Genomic DNA, 24,665 nt, shown 5'->3' on the forward strand with positions numbered 1-24,665 from the left:
GTAGATATCAGTAAATTTAGCACATATCCTGGTCTATCGAATACAAAGGGAGGCAATTTGTCATGTCCTCCTGTGAGTAATTTGTTTGCAGACCTTACCAGCAAGCAGCCTAATTAACAAAGATGATACCGTGTGTAAAAGTTGCATTTAATTATCCCTTTGTGTGTACTTGTCTTTGTTTTCTATGTTGTTGAGCGCTGTAAATTTAGACATTCTGTGCCTGTCACCTGATGGAAAATTGTAGACCTACTACTGTGATTGTGGAATGTCCCGGTTTTTGTTTTTCAAAATCTGTTCACCTTACCTCAGAAGCATGAAAGGTTGAGGTGGTCCTGCCAGGTTTACAAGCCCTGACATGGAGGTAACAGAACAATGTCTGCATTGGCCGCATGACCCATCAGGCTGCGTCTCTAGAACTGATGTGCTCTGTTCCCATCACCTTGTGTGTGAGTGTTGTACAAAGGGCCTGGAGTTATCACGCAGTGGCTATGTCACCAGTTTCTCGAGTTTTCCTTTTGCTTCAATCTGCAGGCCAGCCAGGGCTGCTATGCTGCAGAGGGGAAAACCTGTTTTATGGCCCCCATTAGGGAAGCATTGAGGCTAATTTTTCATACAGCAGAACTAATGACTCCTGCCATCTCTGCAGCCTCGTTCTGGGATGGAGATGGGGCATTATGGCTTTATTTCAGATAATTCATCATGGTGCCTCGTATACAAGACCCGCCAGATGGGTCGTTCATGGCCGGTTAACCCGCTGCGCTGTGCTTTCCCTCCCTTTGCGCGTCAGCGTATGACATCAGCCTCCTCCCCCTCCATCCTCCTCGCGAACTCCAGCTGAGTCAAAGATGCAACTCTCCTGCCAACAATCCGCTGTTAGGTTTCAGATTCCATCAATAGGGCCCCATACGGCCTTTCTAAAATGGCTTCCTCTGCACTTTCAATTCTACTTTCTTACAACAAATTATTTGTCTAACACTCTTCATCCTTCCCCCGTGGCTCCCCTCATTGCTGCCTCTACAGTATGGAGTATGAAGCAATATACTGCAATCTGTACAGTGGGTAGAGCTCTAATCCTAAAATATTCCTCATTGGTCCAGCGCCCACCTGCCTTTAGTCATGTCACTCTTGCTTTCCTAATCCCTTCCTCCACCTCCTCCTCTGTGCCATTTGTTCTTCTGCATTCAGAAGCCCAAACCCCCTAACCTTTTCCTTCTGCCTGGCCGCTGTTGTGGCTCTCCCTCCTCCCATGATTCTGTTTCCGGGTCGGATCACAAAAGGCACAAAAGAAAGGTTTCCACAGCCAAATTTTTTTTTTACTGCTGTCCCATGTTTGTCTTTCTAGTTCTTTTTAAAAAAAGACGAACCTGCTTGGTATAGGAATTGTTCAAATTTGTAGACCAGCAATTTTATACTGGGTGTTTCATCGGTTCGTTCTTTTTTAAATAATTATTTAGCTAAGCATCAATTTAGCCACTCATCAGCTCGACCTTTAGTCAAATCACACTCATCCACAGAGCAATTATGTATTTAGCCTGAATGGTATAATTCATTTTCCTCTCCCAACCCACGCCTTTTCTCGTCCTCTTCCAGAAGAGAAAATCACTCCTACACTGTGTGTTTTTGCTCTTCATTTTGATCTGACCCAGACTATATCTTACTTCACTTCCACCACTGCTTTCAGGTTAGTCACGTGCTGGATTTTTTTTCAAGTCTAACTCGACAAACACCCCCTTTTTAGGTCTTGCGCCTAGCGTTGCAGTGCAGTTTCCGGTCCAGGGAAGACATGGGTCCCTTGCTCACTTTGCCACTGGATTGAAGCTAGCCTGTCTGATGACGGCTGAATAGCCAGAAACCGGTCCCAGGATGCTTGTTTCCGGTCCAGGGAAGACATGGCTTGGCAGTTCGGGCTGGACTGTTCCCATGAGGCACAGGGTCAGACTGATTTGCATAGGGCCATGTCTGAACTGGGGTGGTGGAGTGAGCTAAAGAATAATGATGGATTAAACCCAGATCAGTTGACTGGGGGTGAGTGTTTAATTTACTCAAACGTCCTGTCCATCATCCCCTTTGGTATCGCTTTGTTCGCCCTAAGTTGGCAGGGTATGCCCAGACGTGGGTCCCTTGCTCACTTTGCCACTGGATTCAAGCGAGCCTGGCTGATGACTGCTGAATAGCCAGAAACCGGTCCCAGGATGCTTGTTTCCGGTCCAGGGAAGACATGGCTTGGCAGTTCGGGCTGGACTGTTCCTATGAGGCACAGGGTCAGACTGATTTGCATATGGCCATGTCTGAACTGGGGTGGTGGAGTGAGCTAAAGAATGATGATGGATTAAACCGGGATCAGTTGACTGGGGGTGAGTGTTTGATTTGCTCAAACGCTCCGTCCATCATCCCCTTTGGTATTGCTAGCGCTGCAGTTCGCAGCACTGCTCGTGCAGCGCGAGACCTCATGTCTGGGCTTCCGAAAGCTTACCACATGCTCGGGTAAGATCACCAACCCCAGGGGACTTCCCAAAAACCCATTTACAATAAATTGGCTTTGATTTGGATGGAGTTGTCATTTAAATAATCTAGCTGCAGAATCGACTTCCTCAACCATTGGGTGGAATCTTTCAAGTGGGTGTGTTGGTACTAGTTTTGAGAGCAACTGATGGGTCTAAAAGGATGCAAAAAGACGTTGTCTCCTTGTTCGCCTCTAAGTGAAGTCGTGCTCTACCTCATGCCTAGTATTGCCATCTTGATGGTTTTGCCAGTCCTTAAGCTGCATTGGCATTTACCTAAAACTGTTGCTATGGACATGAAGCTGAGACCTCACAAATGTGTCCATAGATTTAACAGAAAATATTATTCTGGAAAAAGAACGTGCGATGGTTGGCGTGGAAGAAAAAGTGCAGAAGGTAATGCACGATTGTTTGGTGTGGTCTAGGAGCCCACCAGCACGGAAGGAGGACTTGCACAGCTGTCCAGCTGCTTATTTGACTTGAGGTTTAATTGAAAATCTTTTAGTGGTGGAGAGCGTTATTACATTGTTGGCAATGTCTAAGGGGTGGGTATAACTCAGGAATATAGTTTCTTGATTGTCCTGACCTAGAACATCTAGTTGCAGACAGTAAGAACTTTTTTGATTAGGATTTAAAGGTTGTTTTAAGGCAGTGATTGAGGTAGTTCACAGGGATTAGGCCAAGAGGGATGTGTGACTGCAGAGCATGTGACCTTTGCTTTAAGTAGGATTGTTGACAATCTGAATGATAGTGAGTAGAGATATAAAAGGTGAATTGGTAGATTTTCAATATCTTAATCCAAAGTGCTATTAAAGTGCTGTAATGATTAGACTGTAATATAAACAAGATCTTGTCATGTAAAAAGGGTCATCCTGCAGACATGTTTCGCCTTACCGGGGCTCTTCAGCGTGATGTGCCTGCCATGTAGCGTAAGGTTTCCGGAAGACTCTCCTCCTAGCCTGTACTTTCTTTTAATAACCTAGATTATTCTGTGAGTAAGAGTTCTCATTCATTTCCACTGTTCTAGCACAGGAGACTTGCAAAAGGAAAGTCCAGCACAGGGACACGGTGTCCCCGGTGAAATGGAGTCATCTGGTAAATCTATATGGAGACGAGATTTAAAGTCAGAGCAGTGATTAACATCAAACCACACATCACATCATCTCCCGCAGCTGTATATCAAGGGATTTTACACCTGGGTGAAGGCGCCAGGTGTGCCAATCTTCAACATATTTTATCTCATCAGATTTCTATCAAAGGCTTCTATCTATGCCTATGCTATAGACCGACTCTGTCAGCAAAAGACAGACCTCTCTTGGAGGAGTGCAGGAAGCTCGGGCACTCTGGCACTGATCACAAGTGCCTCAGAGAGCCAGGCCCTCTTTACCGACACCCCGGGCTTCGGGATTTAATGGGTGCTGAACTATTATGCGTTGGACCTTTAAAGATAGGGTATAGACTGAAGATCTTGTGCTTCACTCGCCATAGTCTACCTGATCCCGTTTCTACCTGGCCTTTCTCACCATTACATTTTGGCAGATTTGAAACTTCTGAAGGTGTGGCTTTTATTGCGCCTGGTAATTTACCAGGCGCAATAAACCTAATCAAGCAAGAACCCTATTTGTGATGCGTCCTTATGATGTAGTTTACACTGTTTGAGGATACAGATTGCAAATTCTGATTGATTTGAAAATGGGGCAGTTGAAAATTTCCTGAAAAATCACATAAAACTAAAGTGATCAACAAAGAAGAAAGAATACTAATTTCTTGTTCATTATTGCATTAACTCTGTGGAAACACGCTATCAACTTGTTTCAAACTATATTGCTACGTGTGCCAAGGAGTGTTTTTGGTTCTAGAAGGATGTGGCCTATTTTAAGAAGAGAGGTGGTTCTCCTTACCTTATAGAACCGTCAAATATAGGGTTCTGTTTAACAATTTGTGTTAATTTTCTATGAGGCGCCGTTTATCTAAAACTAATACCACTGTCCAGTTTATCTGAAAATGGGGAAGCTTGAGCAGAGGAAGTAATAGAAACTCTTCTGGTCTGTCCCTGGAGTTCTGCTCTACCAATGACCTTGAAAGATGGCAGCGCCCTCCACTTCTACAACTCAGCAGCTGTGTGCACACAATACCGCGCCAGCCTGTGAAATGTATAGATGGGTTTGTGTGAACTTAAAAGGGCTCCCTAAGGTTCAAAAGGTAGGTCTTAAAACCATAGGCGCTAGAAGTAGGGGTACAGTGGTTGCTGCAGCACCCCCAAAATAACCATGTTGGATATCAAATGGTGAATTAGCAAAAAGATGCCTTTAAAATTTTGTTTTTATCTTGTCACGTTTGCTGTGAGTTTAGAGACAAAGCTCAAATGTAAGGCTGTGTCTTCTGACAAACTGCTGTTTAGTCTTTTAACATGGAAATAGGTGTTTACTTTTCTTTCCCTGCCAAGGGAAAGGTTTCAAAATCAGAGGTTTTTGTAAAGTGAACAGACAATTTTTGCAGAGGTACAGGGAGTGTGAAAGGAAAGGCCGTAGGTTGTCTGTTTTTTTTCTAACACAACATTTAAATGAACTGTACAAATATTTCAGAACATGGAAGTCGAGAAAGCCTCAATGAAGCATTTTTTTTGTAATTCTGAAGTATGATGTAAACAAATATTTTAATAAGACCAAGACAATCAATACATTTTACTGGATGTTGTGCAAATGATAAATATAAGGTGAAACCTGATTTCCATGCATTATTTGTGAGCTACTTGGCTTTAGCAGTAAAACTGCATGTCAGTGCAATTTTTCCGATCATTTCAACTGAAAATGAGTTGTCTGTAAGTGACTGTGCGCTGCCACCTCATGCTTTAGTAACATATTTGTGAAATTGTGCTATGAAACTCACCACGGGCTACATACCACACTTTTCTCACTCTCTTCATGAATGGACGTGGTTCATTCGATACAGTAGTTCTTTGTTTGACACTTGGCTTTTTCCCAATCCCTGGGACTTCAGTGATGTAACATTGATGGCAGCACCCCCACTCTGAAAACTGTTCCAGCACCACTGCCTCAAACCACTCTGCGTCGTTTGCTGCTCTTGCGATGCGATCTATCGCTCTCCCTGTCCGTCAGGTCAGTGTGGGCAGTTAATTGGTGCCTGCAGGCGGGAAAGCTCAATCTAGGTCATATAGCAGTGGTTGACCCCATCCCATCGATTACACGGGGTCAAATGGGACTTCCTGCCTCACCTGTAGGGGATTCCGGGGAGGGGGAGTGCAGAAGCGTCCACCTCCAGGTCCCTGGTTCAAGGCGGACGGTTGTCTGTCTGCTCCTTCGTGACGCGTGGAAGGAGCTTGTGTTCTCAGGAGTATATCTGAGGCAAGTGCACGACTCACAACCACCATCACACCTGGCAAGAGCGCATATATGTGTGCATAGTCGCAGCAGAGGGGGCAAGGAGTGAATGGGTGCCTCCTACTTTGGCCACCATGGCCAGTGTGGGAAGCTGGCACCGGTGGGCGATGTGCTCAACTGGTACCAGTGGGTAGCGTAAGAATCCAGCGTTAGCCGGCAGCGTGCTCAGCTGGCAGAGGTGAGCTGTTCAAGTAGCTGCCACCAACAGGTAGTGGGAGAAGCTGGCATGGTGCTATACGTTTGCCTTCAGTAGAATACTCAAGCGCTTGAATCCGTTTATTGTGAAGTTGATTATGAAGCACTGTATACAATTATTACTGTTGTTAGTAGTGGTAGTAATGGTGGTAGTGGTAGTGAGGAGGAGTCAACTGCACCCTTCGTAGCCAGGTTCACAACTTGACTTTTGACTTCGAGAGAGAGCAGGGCCTGAAATTCAGGATGCAACCAATCACAGGGCCCGGGGTCGCCTCTTCGTGTGTGTCACCCCAATAAGGAGGGGTTATACCCGCGTTTGAGCCTGGATCTCATCGAGGAAGGGACAAATATTGGGATGTAGGGAATGTCCGTGTTTGTTGTGATGACTGGATATAGCAATTGCCCTGGTGCAATCTGGGAGTTCATACGGCAGTCCTAATGCTCTCCTTATTTCTCTCTTGCTGTCTCTCCTCTCTTATCCCTCCCCAATTCTCGATCTATTTCCTTCTCCCACCCTCTCTGTCGATCTCTCCCATCATGTGTCATTATTCTCCCACTCTCCCTTCTCCTACTTCTCTTCTCTTACTCAATCTCTCTCACTCTATCCCTTTCCTTCTCCCACCTTCTCCCTCTCTCTCGATGTCTTCCCCCTTTTCTCTTTCTCATTCACCCCCTCTATCTCTCTTATACTCATTCACCCCTCCCCTCCTCTCACAGCCTACTTGCTGAGCTGCGGCTTCCCGGGCCGGCCTGCCTACGGGGACGTGTCAGTGACCAGTCTTCACCCCGGGGGCGATGCCTACTTCTACTGCAACACCGGGTACCAGCTGCAAGGGCCTCACATCATCACCTGCCTCAATGCCACGCGTCCCTTCTGGAGCGGCAGGGAGCCAAAGTGTGTGGGTAAGCAGGCGCCCGCCAGCGGGACCCCCGGGGCACCAGGCGGGGCCTTCCATGGGCGTGGCGGGCTTGGGTTCATGACCTCCCTCATTCAAGTGAGACTCACGCCTTGCCCTCCGTATTTAAGACTGAACGTATGCTGCTGGTGAGGCCTGCCGCTGAGACATCATGCATGCTTTCCTCTCCCTTCTTTCCACCACCATAAGCTCATTCTCTGGCCGGAGTGTAGGACCGAGGTCAAGTATTGATCATCAGGTCCTTGTGCTGAGACCCACTCTGTCCCGTCAGGCAAAACTCCCAACTTTTTCCAGTTGAAGAAGATGGGCCATGTATGGCCCTCACATCCTGAAGCCACCATCACAGGTCCCACCGGTCACATGTAATGCCCGCCATTGTAATGCATTGAACAGAGAGAGGATTACATATTTATTCAGTTCTTAGGCAATCAGATGCAATGTTTTACCAAAGCTTACACTCAATGTGTATATCTTTGAAGTCATGCACCTTTAATATCTCAATGGAGCCTGAAGATTTTGTGAGAACATTACAATATCGAGAGCTCCATTGGAGACAGTGGACTGGTACAAGGCTGGTAATGGTTGGACCAAGCCTTCTCTGGCAACATTCCATTGTTCTTGCTTCTGTTTCTCCCTTTTTAATTTACAATATTCTCCCTTCGGTGGCAGAATGTTCTAGTAGCCTTACAGCGCTCCTGCGTCTGCTATACAGTCATAAAGAGCCCTCTGCCATGCTATAGGTCCTCGTCTGTGCTTCGGATCTGTAACTCAGGTTCAAGACCTTCAACAACTAGTTTGGCCATTGAAAGTAGGCCTCAATGCTATAGTATAACACAATCATCGAAAACTGAAGTGCCGTCACTTATAGGTGCCTAGATGTGACCCTGAAGACAGCCCACAATGAATCGAAGAGGACAAATCCAAAGCAAGCCTATGAGGTCTGCTTCACCAGCAGTTTGAAAGGGTTTAGGTCCCACCAAGGTGCTTCCTGCCAGTATAGCAGTCAGTGAATGGATGGAAAGGCTTTTAAGGTAACACCCAAGCCTACGGCAACAGTCTGGCTAGCTGAGGTTCAGGGTAGCTCACTGGGTTTGGCTAGGTTTGATTCCTGCTGCTGAGTTTCGGTCCAGTGTTCACTAGAGTCTAGTGCCCGAAATAGATGACTTGTAAGGGAGCTTGGCCTTCTAGAAAGGATGGGTCAGTTAATATTTTTTGTGTGTCTCCTAGTTCCTGAAATCCCCGTTAACTCATGGTTACTGGTTGAGCTTAGCAATTCCTCACACTTGCAATATATTTTTAAGTACCATTAGTTTACTGGGCTCTTCACAGGCCAGTATATCAGGATAGATCAGTCATGCCCCAAAAGATTTACCCCCAGATTCATCATGGTCATGTTTTGCGAGTCGTTAATAGCGAATTTTAAGGATTCGCTATTAAAGACTCGCAAAATGGGATGCATGTAGAAATCGCAATATTTTATGCGATTTCTACTGCTTCCTTATTTGCGATTCGCTAATTGCTAATCGCAAATAAGGAATGGCTTTCCCATTCATTCCTATGGGCCTAAAGGCCCATAGGAATGAATGGGGAGTCATTCCTTATTTGCGATTAGCAATTAACGAATCACAAATAAGAAAGCAATTTCAAGGGTGCCAGGGTGTCCAAAGGACACCCTGTAGCACCCCTGAAATGGTAATGTACACTGGTGTTGCGCACACACATGTCCAAAGGACATGTGTGTGTGTAACATACAACTTAGAAACATGCACTAAAGTGCATTTTTCTAAGTTTTTGCTATTTACCACGTAGTTGGACTTCGCGGTAAATAGCGGCCCCAGATTGCGAAATCGCAATTTTAAAATGGTTCATGAATTGTATTTAAGGAATCTCAAATTGAGATTCCTTAAATGCAATCAATCGCAATTTAGCGATTTCTAGAATTCCGATTTTTGCATTTGGGATGATGAATCCCAAATGCAAAAATAGCACGATTTCGGTTTGATGAATCTGGCTGTTAGTGCCATAGGTGACTTTTCAAGGCCCTACAGGCCTGGAGTACCCATTGATATAGGGTTAAAGGTCTCAGCAGAACTTGGAGATACCCACACGCACCCAGTCACGACTCTGATGTCACACCTTCAACAACCCACCCGTCGGTTGTCATAGGGGAACCCAAGGTGTCCCCAGACAGAGGGGTCGTGGGACAACATCTAGTGACACACACAGTTATACTGAAAGAGAGTTGCTGTCCACATGTCTCAGAGGGCCAGATGTATCAAAGGGTTTTACCCATTCTGTGGCTATGGGAAAATGTGTTCATACATATGGCCCAGAGTGATGTTTGTGACTGATGAGCACAATCTTGTCACTGTTTAGTCCGTACTGCACATGAGGTATTTAAGTGTCAAAGATACCATTAAGGTTAATATGAGCTTTGGGGTTTCAGAATGGCCAGTGGGTAACAGGCATCACTATTCTGAATTAGTAGATGGCAAGAAAATGATTTCAGATACTGATCAATAGTTGACAGGGAATTTCCAGAATAATGGTTCGAAAGGACGATTCGGCTGGGGCGTAGCTGCCTGATCTGTGGCTGTTCCTCATCCCTACCAGCTGCTTACATCTTATACATCTAGCTCTGACACACTTCTGCCACTCTCTTAAAAAGCACTGGCGTGTCAAGAAATATCTTGCAACCGATTCTCCCCCATATAACTGCATGTTCATATACACCAGCCTTTTGGCGCCTCTCACATGGCATATTGAAGCCAGTCCATCCTTGCATGGACACAGAGGACTTAAGGAGACTGGCTCAAGGAGACTGACTCAAGGAGACTGACTCTACACAAGCACGGAGCTTTAGAGGGAAAAAAAACAGCCAGGCCGCCCTCCACTCACTAATCACAAATACAACAAAAGACCTGGATTTTAAGAGAGGTAGACAGATTTTTTAGAGGAAAGGCTTATGACGTGAGGATATCTACCTCCAACCAGTCTCTGGCTATATGTCCAGTGTAGGCCAGTCCTGGAGCCAACCATTTAAGTTTCCTAAAAGGAACTGCATTCAGTCAAACCGCCAACACCCCCCCAACTGCAGTGTGTGAGTAGGGAACACTTACAAAAATAAGTGAAAGAGTGAGTAGGCACCTCACGTACGCAACACCAGGGCGACTACCGGCAGGTTCTCACCAGCATGCCCACGTTTATCATCATTGGTTGCCAACTCACTGAACAAACAGAATTGTGTCCAGAAAGAAGACAGAAAGAGTAGAAAAGGAAATGTAACTAACTTCAAAACAGAAATTCCGTGATTTGTAAAGGACAATGTGCTCCTTCAATTAAAATTGAGGTAAGACTCGCAGTTAGATTTGCCCTCTTTATTCACACTCGTGAGCTTACTCAAATTTAAAGCACTGCATGTTACAAACCTTGTCAAAGTAGGCCAACATGTTTCATTGCCATTGCTGATTCGTGACAATGTTGTCAGGGCGCGAGGTTTGCTTGTCGCCTCACTGGACAGCGGACTTTGTGATGCGGATTGGCATGTGGGAGCCAAGGGCATTTGTACCAGCTGCCACCATACCACGCGGGGTTGTATTTATCACAGTTACGCCTATTTTAAAGCACTTCTGTTGCTTTTTGTTGTGCCGCATCTACGAGCTTGGGGAGCGTTGTTATGTTATGTTATGTTATGTTATGTTATGTTATGTTATACTTTTATTTATATAGCGCATGGCTACTCCAAAAGAGTGTCCCGGCGCTTTATGTAGGCAGCTCAGCAACTTTAAAAAACATAACAACAATAAAACAGAGACAGAGGAAAAGGAAAAAAAGGAGCGCCCTAGAGGTTGAAAAGCCAGGTCTTAAGGCTCTTCCTAAACAGGAACAGACTGGGAATACTGCGTAGGGCGAGAGGGAGGGAATTCCACAACTGGGGGGCCCTAAGACTGAAAGAGCGACCCCCCGTGCGAGCCTTCCTCACTCGAGGAACCACGGCCATAAACAAAGATTCTGACCGAAATGAGCGGGCCGGGCGATAAAAGGCGAGCCTACGCTGCAGATACCTAGCTCCAGAGCCAGAAAGTGCTTTATGTACAAGGGTCAAAGTTTTAAACATAATCCGCTTTCGGATGGGCAGCCAATGAAGCGACTGCACCAACCCAGATGTTCTCGCTCGCCTATGAAGGCCAAAGATGGCGCGAGCTGCGGAGTTCTGCACCACTTGCAACCGCTGGACCAGATAGTCCGGGAGCCCTAAATATAGGGCATTAGCATAGTCCGATCTAGAGCCTATTAAGGCTTGAACGGTGATCTTTCTATGTTCCTCTGTAAGCAGAGGTAGGAACTTCCGGAGCATCTTCAAGATACCAAAACAAGTGCCCGCTAGACCCAGAATGTGTGATCTAAGCGTGAGATTGTTGTCAAACTTGACTCCCAAGTTTTTGGCAACCAGAGATGCCTGAGCAGGAGGACACATGTCCGATGGCCACCACTCACGCCAATCAGGGTCCGAGGCGCAGCCGAAAAGCAAAACCTCCGATTTGATGGAGTTGGCCTTGAGGCTGTTCCGCTGGAACCAATCAAAGACCATCCCCAAACAGCCCCGGATACTCTCTCCATCAAATGCCTGATCTTTCCTGCACGTGAAGAGCAGTTGCGTGTCATCCGCGTAAGACACGATCTGGGCCCCAAAAGTCTCCACCAGTGCCGCCAGAGGAGTCATAAAGATGTTAAAAAGAGTCGGGCTCAACACAGAGCCCTGTGGAACTCCGACTCCCAAAGGCGGCATCTCAGCGGAGCTCGTGGAGGCCCAGACCGTTTGTCGGCGGTCCTCAAGAAAAGATGTAAACCATTTGAGCACCGTCCCCCTTAGACCGATGTCATAAAGTCTGGCGAGAAGCGCCTCATGGGGGACGGTGTCGAAGGCCGCCGACAAGTCTAGCATGACAAGCATGGCCTTGCCTCCTGAATCCAGTGTCTCCCTAATGACCTCTGACACCTCCAAGAGTGCCGTCTCCGTACTAAAGTTAGGACGGAAGCCGGATTGCGAGGGGTGCAGTAGGTCATTTGATTCTAGAAAGCTAGATAGAACGCCATGCACATGCTTCTCCGTGAGCTTTGCCAGGGCCGGAAGAAGGGAAATTGGCCTATAGTTGTCTTGTACCAGCTACGCCCAGTCAGGCAGTCAGAATCCTTCAAGGAGACTGACTGCCTGACTGACTGCCTAGGTAATACCACCATTCCGAGACACATGCCTTTTGATTAATTTCACAATACTACGCTTCCTCCTAGTCCTCCTAAATAATTAAGCCTCCTGGTTTTTCCTTATGGGCCAGTCCTCCTCTGCTTGTGATTGGTTAGCAAGGGTAGCATGGCTGTATATGTTCCATCTAACTCTTCCGGTTCCGTTGCAGCAACCTGTGGGGGAGTGATCCGGAATGTCACCACTGGCCGCCTGATGTCACCGGGATTCCCCTCTAACTATAGCAACAATCTGACCTGCCATTGGCTGCTGCAGGCTGCGGAAACTCAGCGGCTCCACCTCCACTTTGAGAAGGTTTCCTTGGCCGAGGACGATGACAGGTGAGTCTAGACCATAAGTAATTTGCAAAAGGCCACCTTTGGCAAGGTCAGCATCAACCAATGGAAAGTGCCTCCAGGGGCCTAGAATATTTGTACTGTACTGTAGCATTTATATAGCCTGCACTACCCCAAAGTGGGGTGCTGAAGCGCTTGCCTACAGGATTAGCATGCTACTCCATACAGAGCACATGGTTGGGAGTGTGTTGTCCTTGTTTTGATCTTATGTGGGAAGTATTCCATGTTGTGCGTGCTGTTATTGTGTTAAGAGATGCTGCACTTAGCAGCATGTCAGATGATGGAGTGTAAAAGAAAGTGCACAGTTTTATGGTTTTCAGCATGCTGCTATCTTTGAACCAGTTCTGCAGGTCCCTTTATGGTATTTTATTTGATATAGTGTTTATCTGGTTACTGCACTGGGTTGTCCAATCTGACCTTTCCTGTACAGTTGTACTAAGCTAGCATGGTTGAAGGGAGAGAGAACTGGAGAGATCTTTTGGGATGAACATGTTCTACTGTCATCCCATATCTTAGTGAAATGTACAAAAGCGGTCAGCTTGTGTAGATGTTTGGTGCCTGCCGTAAATGGACTTTATTAAAGTCTTCCAAAATTGTCCAGTAATGTGTGCACCGCCGGCTCCTCTGTTATGGCGGAGGAGCGTCACCCCACTGCCCGGCTCAGAGCCAGCAAAGGAAAAATAAAACGATGGTCTGCCATTGTTTTATTTCTCATTTTCTGACTCTCTGAGCCAGCTGGTGCAGGGAGGGGCGGGGCATGGGAGGAGGAGTGCTATGTGCACTCCCTAAGTGTGCATATGTGTTTGGCCGGCTTTCTCAGTCCAACCAAAACACACATGCGCATGTTGGTTTCTCCAACCCGGCTGCATTGAACAGCCGCACTGGAGAAACCCCCACAGACACCCTGGCCTGAGTGGAAGATCTTTCCAGCCCGCTCCTGCTAATCCCCATACTGCAGCACGAGGATTGGAAGGGAGTCTGTCCCAGGGGTTATTAGGCCCAACAAGAGAACGCAACTTTCAAGGCGGTCGGCGGTTTCAGTAAAGTTCTTTTTATTTTTAATATATTATTACTAACACTCTCACATGACCCCCCTCTCCCCACGCGTTCCCTCCACTCGCCCCACCACCCTTTGTTTGTGGCGGACGCCACTGAATGTGTGGGAGATCGCTTTATTCCATGCCTGTTTATTTGGTGACGTTTGGCTGTACAGTGCTGGTGTTGGCCAACCCTCATAGCAGATATGTCTTATGCGAAATGAATAGGTATAAGTTACAATTTGTTGCTGACCGCTTCTTACTATGGTTTTAGTATTATTGTGTGCTATAGCAGCTGCAGATGGAAGTACATAGCTATATAATGCAATAGCAAACTGTAGGTCAGCTCTTCTGTTGCTTACCTGTACAATGAAATTAGTTTGCGGGTTGAGTTGTTTGCAAGTCGTGGGATGCAAGCTGAGGATTGAGCTTGAAGCTACGACTGTTTTCTCAGCTGCGTCAACAGGATGCTGGAGGTGCAGTTATCTACGAAATAACCAGGGTTTCATCTAACTTCTGAAATGTATATGGTCCTCGGTGCTTCTAATGCTGCTGGTAGTGAGTGTCACAGCAGGTACTGAGAAAGCAGTGCCACCTACTCATTTTTTATGGTAAGGTGGTATGATAAGTGGCACACGTCTGGAGCGCAGTGCTCAGTTTGGTTTGTATTGCTTGAATTTAATTTGTAGGTATAGTGCTCCTTTTCCTTGGGAGGCTCTGTTGGCTCCCATTGCCTTCTGGGTAATATAATCTGTTATTGGAGATTTGGGTGTGTGTGGAAACAAAAAAAATGTAAGTTTCATGACACTGCCACCCGCTGTTTCAAACCAAAATGGACCTTGATTCTACTCCATGTGATTAACTGTCCCTTAACCTATCACTATCAGCAAGCAGTAAGGTGCCCCCACTGCTGACCAGAAAACTTAAGGGAAGTCTTCTGGCACCAGGCAGTTGCAGCCAGCGCATTGTTATGATCATCAGTAGAGTCTGTCGGGTGTAGAACTAAGGTCCTCTACTGTCAAAACGTCACTTTGTGTGATCTTTTGCAGGACAATATATGGGAAGGACACCACCTTCATAAATCATTCATCTTCTCCCGTCTTATTTATTCTCTAGGCTCATCATCCGAAATGGAAACAACATTGACGCGCCCCCAGTGTACGACTCGTACGAAGTGGAGTATCTGCCCATCGAGGGCCTCACCAGCTCTGGACCACACTTCTTTGTGGAGCTGACCACCGACAACAGCGGCAATTCGATCGGTGTGGCTCTTCGATACGAAGGTAAAGCCATGAGTACTCCATGTCCACCAGAAGTATTCTGGAAGGATGCCTCAGTGGTGGGGTGATGCATGATGAGGTGATGGAGGAGGTTGAGCGAATCCAGCAGGAGCAGCAGTGGTCTGGCGTATTTGTTTAAGTTAAGTGTGGGTTTGATGATACCTACCTAGCTTAAGGATGGTATAAATGTTCCATAGTAAGTTAGTGGGAGTGTTTATGTTACCTAGTCATATCAGTGCAAGGATGTAAAGCTGCCTAGTGCTATTAGCTGATTTGTTGGTTGTTGTAATTGTAAATTGTGTTTATATAGCGCTCACTACCCCTGACGAGGTGTTAAAGTGCTTTGCAACGAGCAGCACGCTACTATGGAACTAAAGGTTAGAGTTAAATAGGTAGTAGATTAGTAGTAGTATGTGCTTTCTTTTTCCTTCTGGGATAGTTGTGGTAAGTTTTGTTAAGTTTGTGCTCTTGAGATCTCCACGTTTACTGTAGTGGCTGGGGGTGTTAATAATATGCAGGGAATTGCCTGAAGAGGCTGCCAGGAGGGTTAGATGCTCTGTGGGTATGCTGTCTTGAGAATTATAGGTTGTGTTGATTGCTCAGTGGGATTTTTTAGTGCAATATCAAGGAGGTAGCAGAAACATTGCAGCCTTATGAATTTCGAGAGAGAGAATTGACATAGTCTCAGGTGCCCAGAGGGAAGCTTTCACTAGTGACTGTAGGTATTAGAGGTTTTAGAATTAAATGTCCTATCATCTGGAATAGCTTTCTTTAAGGTTTCCCGGTATCAGTGTTTATCTTTTGTGGATTGTAGTGGTGTTTTCCAAGTGCTTTTCTAATTTTTTCGGATACGTGTTGGCCAGTAGTAGCCGTTGTGCTTTACAAGCAGCGGGGCGGGTGGGCGGGGGGAGAAGGGTAGTTAGGGCATAGGATTCACGGGTGATAAAAATAAATAAAACTTACCTGCATCCGGCCGCATTGCGGTATCCTGCTCCTCTCCCTCAGACGACACAGGCTCCCAGAATGCCCTGCGGCCAATCCTGAAGCTGCTCTCACACATGACAGCAGTTTCATGATTGGCCTGAGTGTCCTTGATTTAAGTTCCAGGAAAGACTGGGAGTCTGTGTCTGCTCTCTCCAACCGACCTGTATTTCTGGGTTGGAGAGGGTGTTCACTGCGCATGACGGTTTGGCCGGCCTGAGACTACCGACCAAACCGTCATGCGCAGTGAAGGGAGTGCATTAACACTCCCCCTCAGTGCCTGTCACCCCGCAGCCCCACCCCCAAGGCTCGGCACGAAAGGAAAAATAAAACACTTATTTATTATCTTTTTAGTTTTCCTTTCCTGTCGTTTCTTGGGGACCATGCTCCTCTGTCATAGCGGAAGAGCCGCCGCTGGTGTTGGCATCTCCAAATCACGCCAATCTGTGCTTTTCCAGTGTTTACAAAACATGTTGTTTTTATTGCACTGCAATTACGTCTATACCACAGAGAATCAAAACAATAGAAACAAAAGGAAAAAGAATGAATTTTAATGTCATTCCTTAACATCAAAGTGAAAGTAGTCTAGTCTTACACTACACCATTATCCATTATATCTACCTTCTGTCACAAAGCCACACTGTGTCTGCCCATGAAAAAGCAATAAATAAATAGCACATTATCTCTCATTTCATTTTCTTTACATGGCATTTCAGTTGTGGGGGTGCAGAAAAATATATGTTTTGCAGTGTTAAGGATAAGGATACGTTGGCTTTTCGTGGGTTTTTATCGGTCTTTTCAGGTTTAGTTTAGGAATATTCTTCCACTGGACATTGGGCAGGACGAAACCCCCTCATTTTTTCTTTTTCTTTTCAGTATGTAACAGTGCTGGTTTGGATGGTGGTCATTGCTGCCTGATGACAGGCACTGAATGCTAGAACTAAATCATGCTAATAACACCTAACTGTGCCATCTTTTCTTGGGAATGCAGCCTTCGAACGTGGGCACTGCTATGAGCCCTTCATCAAATATGGCAACTTTACCACCAGTGACAGCGCCTACCCCGTGGGGACCACCGTAGAGTTCACCTGTAACATGGGTTACACCCTGGAGCAGGGCTCCATCATCATCGAGTGTGTCGATGCCAGCGACCCCCAGTGGAACGAGACAGAGCCGGCGTGCCGAGGTCAGTTTCCTGTAGGGTGCCCGAGGACCTGGGGGGTACATACCACTATAATGGGAATTAAGGGGCAGAGTGGGTCACCTCTCATCTGTGCAATATCCGTCCACCACTGTACTCTCCACAAAGCAGGCCCAATGTACCCATGTTGGAGACTCGGTTGACTATGCCCTTCTTCTAATGTCTCGTGACTATGACCTCTGCAAGAGGAGTAGTATTGCAGTGGCCAAGATACATTAGTCTAGTGTTTGGCTCCAATCACTTGTTCTGGAGGGCAGGGGCCAGTGGGGCAAAGGTAGTGAGGGATACTGCTGAGGATGGGGGCTGTGATAGACAGACCATATCTACAACTACAATAATGTCTAAACACCCCTTCTTCTCGCTTTCCAGCTGTGTGCAGTGGGGAGATCACAGACTCTGCTGGGGTCGTCCTGTCTCCTAACTGGCCGGAAGCGTACGGCACAGGGCAGGACTGCATCTGGGGCATCCACGTGGAGGAAGACAAGAGGATCATGATGGACATCCAAGTGTGAGTACAGCCTGGACCATGCAGTGGCAGCAGGAACTATTGATGGGTGAGAGCGGGTGGTAAGGGGGAGATCCCAGGAGTTGGGTTAGCACAATAGTGCAAGTGAAAGGAACGCTCTGCCGCTTGAGCAGTGTAGTTAACAGGAAAGCTCACCAGTGAGATTGGTGCAAGTGAAAGCAACGCTCTGTCACCGGAACGGTGTAGATAACAGGAAAGCTCACCCGTGAGAATAGTGTAAATGAAAGCAACGCTCTGCCGCTCTAGTGGTGTAGGTAACAGGAAAGCTCACCCGTGAGAATAGTGCATGTGAAAGCAACGCTCTGCCACCAGAGTGGCGTAGGTAACAGGAAGGCTCACCAGTGAGAATAGTGCAAGTGAAAGGAACGCTCTGCCACCGGAGCGGTGTAGGTAACAGGAAAGCTCAGCCATGAGAATAGTGCACGTGAAAGGAACACCCTGCCACCGGAGTGGTCTAGGTAACAGGAAGGCCCACCAGTGAGAAAAGTGCAAGAGAAAGGAACGCTTTGCCACCGGAGCGGTGTAGGTAACAGGAAGGCTCACCAGTGAGAATAGTGCAAGTGAAAGGAACGCCCTGCCACCGTAGTGGTGTAGGTAACAGGAAGGCTCACCAGTGAGAATAGTGCAAGTGAAAGCAACGCTCTGCTACCGGAGTGGTGTCAGTAACAGGAAAGCTCAGCCATGAGAATAGTGCAAGTGAAAGCAACGCTCTGCCACCAGATCGGTGTCGGTAACAGGAAGGCTCACCAGTGAGAATAGTGCAAGTGAAATGAACGCTCTGCCACCGGAGCTGTGTAGGTAACAGGAAGGCTCACCCATGAAAATAGTGCAAATGAAAGCAACGGTCTGCCTCCGGAGCGGTGTCGGTAACAGGAAGGCTCACCAGTGAGAATAGTGCAAGTGAAAGGAACACCCTGCCACCAAAGCGGTTTAGGTAACAGGAAAGCTCAGCCATGGGAATAGTGCAAGTGAAAGCAACGGCCTGCCTCCGGAGCAGTGTCGGTAACAGGAAGGTTCACCAGTGAGAATAGTGCAAGTGAAATCAATGCTCTGCCCCGGGAGCGGTGTTGGTAACAGGAAATATCACCCGTGAAAATAATGCAAGTGAAAGCAACGCTCTGCCACCGAAGTGGTGTTGATAACAGGAAAACTCGCCCTTGAGAATAGTGCAAGTGAAAGCAACGCTCTGCCACCGGAGCGGTGTCGGTAACAGGAAAGCTCACCAGTGAGAATAGTTCAAGTGAAAGCAACGCTCTGCCCCGGGAGCGGTGTTGGTAACAAGAAAGTTCACAGGTGAGAATAGTGCAAATGAAAGCAACAGTAATAGGAAGACTCACCAGTGAGATTAGTGCGGGTGAAATGAACGCTCTGCCACCGTAGCGGTGTCGGTAACAGGGAGGCTCACCAGTGAGATTAGTGCAGGTGAAAGAAACACTCTGCCATCGGAGCGGTGTCGGTAACAGGAAGGCTCACCAGTGAAATTAGTACAGGTGAAAGGAACGCTCTGCCACCAGAGTGGCGTAGGTAACAGGAAGGCTCACCAGTGAGAATAGTGCAGGTAAAAAGGAGCACTCTCCCACGGAAGCGTCTAGGTCACAGGAAGGCTCACCAGTGAGAAAAGTGCAAGTGAAAGGAACATTCTGCCACGGAAGCGGCTAGATCACAGGAAGTCTCACCAGTGAGAATAGTGCAAGTGAAAGGACACTCTGCCACAGAAGCGGCTAGGTCACAGGAAGGTTCACCAGTAAGAATAGTGCAGGTGAAAGGAACGCTCTGCCATCGTAGTGGGGTAGATAACAGGAATGCTCACCAGTGAGAATAGTTCAGGTGAAAGGAACGCTCTGTCATTGCAGCGGGGTAGGTAACAGGAAGGCTCACCAGTGAGAATAGTGCAAGTGAAAGGAACGCTCTGCCACCGGAGCGGTGTAGGTAACAGGAAGGCTCACCAGTGAGATTAGTGTAGGTGAAAACAACGCTCTGCCATCAGAGCGGTGTAGTTAACAGGAAGGCTGACCATGAGAATAGTGCAGGTGAAAGGAACGCTCTGCCACGGAAGAGGCTAGGTCACAGGAAGGCTCACCAGTATGAATAGTGCAAGTGAAAGGAGCACTCTGCCAAGGAAGCGGCTAGGTCACAGGAAGGCTCACCAGTGAGAATAGTGCAGGTGAAAGGATCTCTTTGCCATCGGAGCGGGGCAGGTAACAGGAAGGCTCACCAGTGAGAATAGTGTAGGTGAAAGCAACGCTCTGCCACGGAAGCAGCTAGGTCACAGGAAGGCTCACCAGTGAGAATAGTGTAAGTGCAAGGAACGCTCTGCCATTGGAGCGGGGTTGGTAACAGGAAGGCTCACCAGTGAGAATAGTGCAGGTGAAAGGAATGCTCTGCCACGGAAGCGGCTAGGTCACAAGAAGGCTCACCAGTGAGAATAGTGAAAGTGAAAGGAACGCTCTGCCACGGAAGCGGCTAGGTCACATGAAGGCTCACCAGTGAGAATAGTGCAAGTGAAAGGAGCACTCTGCCAAGGAAGCGGCTAGGTCACAGGAAGGCTCACCAGTGAGAATAGTGCAGGTGAAAGGAACTCTTTGCCATCGGAGCGGGGCAGGTAACAGGAAAGCTCAGCCATGAGAATAGTGCACGTGAAAGGAACGCCCTGCCACCGGAGTGGTCTAGAAGGCCCACCAGTGAGAATAGTGCAAGTGAAAGGAACGCTTTGCCACCGGAGCGGTGTAGGTAACAGGAAGGCTCACCAGTGAGAATAGTGCAAGTGAAAGGAACGCCCTGCCACCGTAGTGGTGTAGGTAACAGGAAGGCTCACCAGTGAGAATAGTGCAAGTGAAAGCAACGCTCTGCTACCGGAGTGGTGTCAGTAACAGGAAAGCTCAGCCATGAGAATAGTGCAAGTGAAAGCAACGCTCTGCCTCCGGAGCAGTGTCGGTAACAGGAAGGCTCACCAGTGAGAATAGTGCAAGTGAAAGGAACACCCTGCCACCAAAGTGGTGTAGGTAACAGGAAAGCTCAGCCATGAGAATAGTGCAAGTGAAAGCAACGGCCTGCCTCCGGAGCAGTGTCGGTAACAGGAAGGTTCACCAGTGAGAATAGTGCAAGTGAAATCAATGCTCTGCCCCGGGAGCGGTGTTGGTAACAGGAAATATCACCCGTGAAAATAATGCAAGTGAAAGCAACACTCTGCCACCGAAGTGGTGTTGATAACAGGAAAACTCGCCCTTGAAAATAGTGCAAGTGAAAGCAACGCTCTGCCACCGGAGCGGTGTCGGTAACAGGAAAGCTCACCAGTGAGAATAGTGCAAGTGAAAGCAACGCTCTGCCCCGGGAGCGGTGTTGGTAACAAGAAAGTTTACAGGTGAGAATAGTGCAAATGAAAGCAACAGTAATAGGAAGACTCACCAGTGAGATTAGTGCGGGTGAAATGAACGCTCTGCCACCGTAGCGGTGTCGGTAACAGGGAGGCTCACCAGTGAGATTAGTGCAGGTGAAAGGAACACTCTGCCACCGGAGCGGTGTCGGTAACAGGAAGGCTCACCAGTGAAATTAGTGCAGGTGAAAGGAACGCTCTGCCACCAGAGTGGCGTAGGTAACAGGAAGGCTCACCAGTGAGAATAGTGCAGGTAAAAAGGAGCACTCTCCCACGGAAGCATCTAGGTCATAGGAAGGCTCACCAGTGAGAATAGTGCAAGTGAAAGGAACATTCTGCCACGGAAGCGGCTAGATCACAGGAAGTCTCACCAGTGAGAATAGTGCAAGTGAAAGGACACTCTGCCACAGAAGCGGCTAGGTCACAGGAAGGTTCACCAGTAAGAATAGTGCAGGTGAAAGGAACGCTCTGTCATCGTAGCGGGGTAGATAACAGGAAGGCTCACCAGTGAGAATAGTTCAGGTGAAAGGAACGCTCTGTCATTGCAGCGGGGTAGGTAACAGGAAGGCTCACCAGTGAGAATAGTGCAAGTGAAAGGAACGCTCTGCCACCGGAGCGGTGTAGGTAACAGGAAGGCTCACCAGTGAGATTAGTGTAGGTGAAAGCAACGCTCTGCCATCAGAGCGGTGTAGTTAACAGGAAGGCTGACCATGAGAATAGTGCAGGTGAAAGGAACGCTCGGCCACGGAAGCGGCTAGGTCACAGGAAGGCTCACCAGTGTGAATAGTGCAAGTGAAAGGAGCACTCTGCCAAGGAAGCGGCTAGGTCACAGGAAGGCTCACCAGTGAGAATAGTGCAGGTGAAAGGAACTCTTTGCCATTGGAGCAGGGCAGGTAACAGGAAGGCTCACCAGTGAGAATAGTGTAGGTGAAAGCAACGCTCTGCCACGGAAGCAGCTAGGTCACAGGAAGGCTCACCAGTGAGAATAGTGTAAGTGAAAGGAACGCTCTGCCATTGGAGCGGGGTAGGTAACAGGAAGGCTCACCAGTGAGATTAGTGCAGGTGAAAGGAACGCTCTGCCATCGGAGCGGTATAGGTCACAGGAAGGCTCACCAGTGAGAATAGTTCAGGTGAAAGGAACGCTCTGCCACGGAAGCGGCTAGGTCACAAGAAGGCTCACCAGTGAGAATAGTGCAAGTGAAAGGAACGCTCTGCCACGGAAGCGGCTAGGTCACAGGAAGGCTCACCAGTGAAAATAGTGCAGGTGAAAGGAACGCTCTGCCACGGAAGCGGCTAGGTCACAAGAAGGCTCACCAGTGAGAATAGTGCAGGTGAAAGGAACGCTCTGCCACGGAAGCGGCTAGGACACAAGAAGGCTCACCATTGAGAATAGTGCAAGTGAAAGGAACGCTCTGCCACGGAAGCAGTATAGGTCACAGGAAGGCTCACCAGTGAAAATAGTGCAAGTGAAAGGAGCACTCTGCCACAGAAGTGGCTAGGTCACAGGAAGGCTCACCAGTGAGAATAGTGCAGGTGAAAGGAACGCTCTGCCATCGAAGCGGGGCAGGTAATAGGAAGGCTCACCAGTGAGAATAGTGCAAGTGAAAGGCACGCTTTACCACCGGAGCAGCGTAGGTAACAAGAAGGCTCACCAGTGAGAATACTGCAAGTGAAAGGAACACTCTGCCATTGGAGCGGTATAGGTCACAGGAAGGCTCACCAGTGAGAATAGTGCAGGTGAAAGGAACGCTCTGTTACGGAAGCGGCTAGGTCACAGGAAGGCTCACCAGTGAGAATAGTGCAAGTGAAAGGAACGCTCTGCCACGGAAGGGGCTAGGTCACAGAAAGGCTCACCAGTGAGAATAGTGCAAGTGAAAGGAGCACTCTGCCACGGAAGTGGCTAGGTCACAGGAAGGCTCACCAATGAGAATAGTGCCGGTGAAAGTGGCGCTCTGCCATCGGAGCGGGGCAGGTAACAGTAAGGCTCACCAGTGAGAATAGTGCAAGTGAAAGGCACGCTTTGCCACCGGAGCGGCGTAGGTAACAGGAAGGCTCACCAGTGAGAATAGTGCAGGTGAAAGGAACGCTCTGCCACGGAAGCGGCTAGGTCACAGGAAGGCTCACCAGTGAGAATAGTGCTAGTGAAAGGAACGCTCTGCCACGGAAGCGGCTAGGTCACAGAAAGGCTCACCAGTGAAAATAGTGCAAGGGAAAGGAGCATTCTGCCACGGAAGCAGCTAGGTCACAGGAAGGCTCACCAGTGAGATTAGTGCAGGTGAAAGGAACACTCTGCCACCAGAGCGGTGTCGGTAACAGGAAGGCTCACCAGTGAGAATGGTGCAGGTGAAAGGAACGCTCTGCCACGGAAGCAGCTAGGTCAAGGGAAGGCTCACAAGTGAGAATAGTGCCAGTTAAAGGAACGCTCTGCCACGGAAGCGGCTAGGTCACAGGAAGGCCCACCAGTGAGGATAGTGCAGGTGAAAGGAACGCTTTGCCTTCGGAGCGTGGCATGTAACAGGAAGGCACACCAGTGAGAATAGTGCAAGTGAAAGGAACACTCTGCCACGGAAGCGGCAAGGTCACAGAAAGGCTCACCAGTGAAAATAGTGCAAGGGAAAGGAGCATTCTGCCACGGAAGCAGCTAGGTCACAGGAAGGCTCACCAGTGAGATTAGTGCAGGTGAAAGGAACACTCTGCCACCAGAGCGGTGTCGGTAACAGGAAGGCTCACCAGTGAGAATGGTGCAGGTGAAAGGAACGCTCTGCCACGGAAGCAGCTAGGTCAAGGGAAGGCTCACAAGTGAGAATAGTGCCAGTTAAAGGAACGCTCTGCCACGGAAGCGGCTAGGTCACAGGAAGGCCCACCAGTGAGGATAGTGCAGGTGAAAGGAACGCTTTGCCTTCGGAGCGTGGCATGTAACAGGAAGGCACACCAGTGAGAATAGTGCAAGTGAAAGGAACACTCTGCCACGGAAGCGGCTACGTCACAGGAAGGCTCACCAGTGAGAATACCATTACTCAGTACACTTCCGTTGACCTGAGAATAGCACTACTTTGATGATTCAAGTACAAGGGTAGGTGTTCTAAACCTAAGCCTAACCCTACACCTTAAAACCTAACCTTAATCTGATCCTAAACATGTACAATGGACAGTATGAACCTAAAGTGTATTAAATCCTTTCTAAGACTGGGCAACGCAGTTCGTGATCACAGCGTGGAATAATTTTATTTTTGGTGGTAGACAGAATATTACACATGAAGCCCTCTGCTGCGCCTGCTTTATTTCTTCATTACACCATCTCATCCAGAACCTGGCACAGCAGTAGAACTAAATGCAAATCCGTCTGCAAATCTGCCGTCAGGCAGTCTGGAAAGTGTGGTGCACAGCAACAGTACTCACAGTATGTAACATAAATCCGCAGCAGGCCTTTCATCATTTCTCCTTGTCAGTTTCAACAGCAGCATGCCCCATTCTTTGACAGTGCTTGCTTGCCTCCTTTCCTTTGCAGGTAAGTTAGCGTGGCCCCTTCCTGCTTCAGCGGCTTCACTAAGGCCCCTCTCCCACTTTGTGGTCTGTGGGGCGCCTCTGATCTTCCACTTTGTTACAAGTTGTCTTTCGGTTAATAGCAGAGTAAGATCTATGAACCTACACAGCC

General features: G+C 48.0%; 1 protein-coding gene across 1 annotated transcript in view; it reads left to right on the forward strand.

Annotated features, from left to right (window-relative positions):
- SEZ6 (seizure related 6 homolog) overlaps window positions 1–24,665 on the forward strand; it is a 1,048,734-nt gene that overhangs the window by 865,347 nt on the left and 158,722 nt on the right. The window contains exons 5-9 of the mRNA XM_078680080.1: window positions 6,815–7,000; window positions 12,429–12,597; window positions 14,766–14,932; window positions 16,902–17,096; window positions 17,481–17,619. Coding sequence (XP_078536206.1) covers window positions 6,815–7,000; window positions 12,429–12,597; window positions 14,766–14,932; window positions 16,902–17,096; window positions 17,481–17,619 — 856 coding nt within the window. The remainder of the gene's footprint in view (window positions 1–6,814; window positions 7,001–12,428; window positions 12,598–14,765; window positions 14,933–16,901; window positions 17,097–17,480; window positions 17,620–24,665) is intronic.

Source organism: Lissotriton helveticus, chromosome 3_1, assembly GCF_964261635.1.
Source record: "Lissotriton helveticus chromosome 3_1, aLisHel1.1, whole genome shotgun sequence".
NCBI classification, from domain to species: Eukaryota; Metazoa; Chordata; class Amphibia; order Caudata; family Salamandridae; genus Lissotriton; species Lissotriton helveticus.